Source organism: Mus pahari, chromosome 1 (genome assembly GCF_900095145.1).
Source record: "Mus pahari chromosome 1, PAHARI_EIJ_v1.1, whole genome shotgun sequence".
Taxonomy (NCBI): domain Eukaryota; kingdom Metazoa; phylum Chordata; class Mammalia; order Rodentia; family Muridae; genus Mus; species Mus pahari.
Window position 1 is genome coordinate 51,167,642 of NC_034590.1, and position 5,495 is coordinate 51,173,136.

General features: G+C 46.6%; 1 protein-coding gene across 1 annotated transcript in view; it reads left to right on the forward strand.

Annotated features, from left to right (window-relative positions):
* The first annotated feature begins 1,753 nt into the window (after nucleotides 1–1,753).
* The window catches only part of Ticrr (TOPBP1 interacting checkpoint and replication regulator), a 41,837-nt gene continuing 38,095 nt past the window's right edge, over nucleotides 1,754–5,495 (forward strand). Inside the window, exon 1 of the mRNA XM_021198506.2 lies at nucleotides 1,754–2,514. Coding sequence (XP_021054165.1) covers nucleotides 1,852–2,514 — 663 coding nt within the window. The 5' untranslated portion in view covers nucleotides 1,754–1,851. The remainder of the gene's footprint in view (nucleotides 2,515–5,495) is intronic.

Genomic DNA, 5,495 nt, shown 5'->3' on the forward strand with positions numbered 1-5,495 from the left:
TGTGATTGTAAGAACATGCCAATGTGACTAGTTTTCATATTATCAAAATACAATAAACATTTAGGTTAAGGTCCATGGTTGTTTCAAATAACCTCGCCTGGCATGGTGATACACACTGGGATCCCAACACTTTGAAGTTTCAGGTAGGATGACCTAGGAGAGTTTGAGGCCAATCTTGGCTACAGATTAAGGCCTTTTATTAAAAATAGAATACTGAGCCGGGCATGGTGGCACATGCCTTTAATCCCAGCACTGGGGAGGCAGAGGCAGGCGGATTTCTGAGTTCGAGGCCAGCCTGGTCTACAAAGTGAGTTCCAGGACAGCCAGAGCTATACAGAGAAACCCTGTCTTGAAAAAAACCAAAAAAAAAACCAAAAACCAAAAAAACCCCAAAAACAACAAACAAACAAAAAATAGAATACTGACAACAGAAATCTAATAATCCTCATTAATTCCAAGAATTATCCAGACAAGTGTAAGATTTGATCAAATTGTTCTTTTTATTTCAAAATGTCTGGCAAGGTATTATTCTAGAAATGGTGTCATCTTCATTATTTTTATATGTTGATTTATAATTATATTATTAACATTAATAATATGCGGCTTAATTACAGGAATTTTATAAGGCAACATATCCTTTGTTGTTTTTTTTTTAATATTTATTTATTTATTTATTTTATGTGTGTACACTGTAGCTGTCTTCAGACACTCCAGGAGAAGGCATCGGATTTTTGTTACGGATGGCTGTGAACCACCATGTGGTTGCTGGGATTTGAACTTTGAACTCAGGACCTTTGGAAGAGCAGTCGGTGTTCTTAACCACTGAGCCATCTCACCAGCCCTGTTTTTTTTTTTTTTTTTTTTTTTTTTAAGTCATTTAAGTTAAAACTCAATCAGATAATCCCAAATCCTCTTAATCTGGTAGCAATAAGAAACACATATGAGGGGCTGAAGAGATGGCTCAGTGGATTAAAGCATTAGTTGCACTTGCTGAAGATCTGGGTTCAATTCCCATCACAATCAGCTGCAACTCCTGTTCCAGGGGAATCCAACATTTGCACATGTGCAAAAGACTCATACACACAAAATTAAAAAAAAAAAAATCCACTGGCCAGAGATGTGATCAAGAGGGAGCATACTTGCCAAGAACATGCCAGGCAGGGAATTCCATCCCCAGAAACACCTCCCGCCTCCATATACAATAAAGTTAAAAAGAAAGCGGAAGAGGGGGGAGGAGACTAAGGGAGCGATCCTCCTACCTCCGTCTCTCCAGTTTGGGGATTATGAAATGTCCTTTTCGTCTTTTACAGAAAAGAAAAAAAAAATTAAGCCCTCGGTCATAGGCTAAAAGGCTTAAGAGTAGTCTAAAGCGAATTTGACTCAACCATCCATCCTAAACCCCCCACTGTGCACGTCCCAGGCTTCAGGGTTCTAGTACACACATCTGCGCACAGCAGCCCAAACCAAGGCTTCCGCGCCCACCGCCCCGCCCCCGAAGTACCGCCTCTTTAAATTTTAAAACGAAGGCTCAGGCCAATGAGAACTAGATTTTTCCCGGAACTCAGCGCCCCGCCCACCACCACAACCTCCACCAATCAAGCGGCGGTCTTCCACACGCCTTCCAGTTAGGGTTCAAGAGGGACGTGCCTACGTAACTTACGTTCAGCCTACAGCCAATAGGAGCCGAGTTTGGGTAGCAGCTCCTCCAATAGCAGCAGCTGTCGGAGAGCGCGGGAGCCTTCGGAGCAGGGCCTCAGAGAAGCGGGCAATGGCGCTGGTTCTCTGAAGAGAGTGCTTTACCTCAGGAAGGGCCACGCGCGGCCGGGCAGAGCGAGTCCCGTGGCGGCCGAGATGGCCTGCTGTCACAAAGTGATGCTGCTGGTGGACACGGCGGGCGTCTCTGCTCGCCATAGCCCGGCCCGGCGCGCCGCCCTCCGGCTCCTCACTTACCTGAGCTGCCGCTTCGGCCTCGCCAGGGTCCACTGGACCTTCAAGTTCTTTGACTCTCAGGGGGCACGGAGCCGGCCGTCCCGCGTGTCCGACTTCCGCGAACTGGGGAGCCGCTCGTGGGAGGACTTCGAGGAGGAGCTGGAGGCCAGGCTGGGGGATCGCCCTCCCGGAGCCCACCTGCCCGGCCCGACGCCCAGGGCCACCCACACGCACGGTGCCCTGATGGAGACGCTGCTCGACTACCAGTGGGACCGGCCGGAGATCACGTCGCCCACCAAGCCGATCCTGCGGAGTAGCGGCAGGAGGCTGCTGGACGCCGACGGAGAGGCCAGGGAGGCCCAGGCCGCGCTCGGGGGCTTTGGGAACGCCGTCTTCCTCCTGGCGCCCTGTCCTCACTCGCAGAGGGAGCTGCTTCAGTTCGTGGCGGGGTGCGAGGCGCAGGCTCAACGGGTGCCGCTCACCCCCAAGCAGGTGATGGAGAAGGTGTTGCCCAAGAGAGTCCAAGAGGTCATGATCGCCCGAAATATCGCCTTGTACTGGGTGGACACCACCGAGCGATCGAAGGTAAGGGGAGAGCAGTCTGGATCCGGTCCGCAACTCCCCGGCAGCTGAGCTTGTCAGGTTCCGTAAAGTGCCACAGACCCAGAATGAAGCCCGTGTGCCTTCCGATGGAAACCCTTGCGGGTCGCAAAGGACAGTTTCTCTCCAACAAAATGGGTAGATTCTGGGTACCTGTTAAATCCGAGTGTGGGAGAGCTGCGCTTTGGTACCCGGGTGATTTTGCGTCCTTAGTTGTGCTACACAGCACTTGTATTCCAGCATGTGGAAGCCTGCTTCAGCCAGGCTACAGGACTTGGCCGCTTGTTTTGTCTAGTGCTACTGTGTCTTCCTGGATCTCTAATCCTCCCTCTCTGAGGCAGTAGAAACCTCTCTTAACCTTTGTTGTTGGCCCGGCCTGATGACGCCCCAGCAGTCCTCACCTTGAATCCCAGCCCTCAGGAGGCAGAGAGGCAGGTGTACCTCTCTAGTTCTAGCCTCCATCCATGTCTATGCAGAGAGGCCCCATCTCCAAAACAAAAGCAACCCCCTTCGTTGTTGTGGCCTGTGCTCTTTCTCTATTATGTTCCAGTTGGACACACCTGTCATCTTCCATTTATTCTAAAGACACCACCTCGAGGATGGTGGCCCATGGAAAGCTGAGGCAGGATTGTCACAGTTCAGGACTAGCCAGGGCTGCAAGATCTTGTTTCAAAAACAAAACAACAAAAGTCTCATAGTTACCAGGTCTTATTTGTATTTCCCCACAATTTAACATTGTGTTAAGTAAATACTTGCTGATTAAATTAATCACTTTTTTTTGAGGGAGAGGGGTTCAAGACAGGGTTTCTCTTTGTAGCCCTGGCTGTCCTGGAACTCGCTCTGTAGACCAGGCTGGCCTCGAACCCAGAGCTGGGATTAAAGGAGTGTGCCACCACTGCCTGGGTTTTTTTGGGGGGGTGGGGGGTGGGGTGGGGTGTAAATTAATCACTTTTTACAAACTTAGTCTTAAAACAGCTAATTTGGATTTTTTTGAAGCAGTGATGCTTCTTGCTCCAGTAAGTGCTATGATAAATGTGTGTGTGTGTGTGTGTGTGTGTATGCTTGTATGCTTGTTCTGAAACAGACTAGTGGAGTGGAGTGGCCTGGAGCTTTGTGTAATGGAGGATGACTTTCAACTCTTGGTCTCCTGCTTTCATATATGTATATAGTTTTTTTTTTTTTTCCTGTTACATCATTTAGTAAAGATATATGCACTACTGAGGTACTCCATTGAATACATCTTACCCTGCTTTAGGTGCTGGAGATATGGTGGTAAATAAAGTGTATTTTCTAGGTTGGAAGCTATATTAAACAGATGAGCAAATCAGCGATGATTTCAAAACTTGCTCCAAAGAAAAAAAACCGGTGAGGGAGCAGCTGGTTATTGTACTTAAGGTGAGCTTAGGGAAGGCCTTTCTTGCAGACTTGAACAGTGAATGAGGAAGAATGTGAAGGCCAGGAAAGACTAATCCAGACTTAGTGAAGGCTAGGAGTGAACTTTGTATTACAATAGAAAGGTGAGGAGCTCTGAGCCCAGGAAAGCAATGGGGAGGGCAAAGTTAGAAAGAAGTGGTCAGTCCTGGCCAGGCTTGAAACAGGTCAATGAGAAGATTTAGAACGTGGTTTAAATAGGTGAAGAGCTTCCAGTAAACAGAACTACATACTCCCGCTCTAAACCAGTAGTTGATTAAGTAGCAAGAATACAGATGAGAAATTAGCAATAGTCATACAGAATGTTAAGATTCAGGGGAAGAGTTGGGGAATAAATGTGATCAAAATATATTGTAAGAACAGTTCCAAGATTTAATTTACAACTTTGATTTTATTTTGCTTGTATGGGTGTTTTATCTGCGTGTACATCTATGAATTACTTGCAAGGCTGGTGCCTATGAGGGCCATAAGAGATTGATTCTAGGAACTGGAGTTATCTGTTGTTTGAGCTGCCATGTGGGTGCCAAGAATTAAACCTAGTTCCTCTGAAAGAGCAGACAATACTCCTAACTGCAGAGCCACTCCTCCAGCTCTAATAGAAATATAGTGTTAAAGCTGGTTGAATGATGCCTTTAATCTCAGACTTAGGCAGAGGCCAGTGGATCTCTGAGTTCAAGGCCAGCCTGGTCTACATATTGAGTTCCAGGACAGTGAGACCTTGACTTGAAACAAACAAACAGATATTAGGCACTTAGATTTAAGTATTAGGGCTGGAGAGATGGGAAAGTTTAGGAGCACAGATTGCTCTTCCAGAGGACCTGGACTTAATTCCCAGCACCAAAGTAGGGGCTTACAACCTTTGTAATTCCTTTCCCAGGGGATTTGACACCCCCTCTTTTGGCCTCCGAGAGCATCAGACAAGCAAGTGGTGCACATACATACAGGAAAAACACCTATATACATATAATAATTTTTTTTTTTGAGACAGGGTTTCTTTGGATAGTCCTGGCTGTCCTGGAACTTACTCTGTAGACCAGGCTGGCCTCAAACTCAGAAATTCTCCTGCCTCTGCCTCCCAAGTGCTGGGATTAAAGGCATGCGCCACCACGCCCCGCTCATATAATAAATTTTATACACACACACACACACACACATAAAGATTTCCAATATAAATTGGGTATGGTGGGGTGCATGGGAGAATTGTGTGCAACTAACACACGTAAATGAAAAGTCCTTAAGTTTTGCTTTTCATCAATAGACAGCCCCCGCCCTATTCTTCCAAGCTGCTCTTCTGGCTGAATCAGTTTCAATAGGTTTGTTTCTTGTGACATTTGAGCCAGTTTGCTGTTCTTCCGCATAACAGTGAACTACCTGGATGATGACAGATTAATTGATTAATTAATTTACTGTTACAGCACCTCAAAACTCTTCCAAGATTGCTGCTGTGCCTGTCTGAAGGAAAACTTTCAGAATAATACATCCTGGTTTTCTGTTTTGTTGGTTTTTTTTTTTTTTTTTTTTTTTTTCTCCAAGTA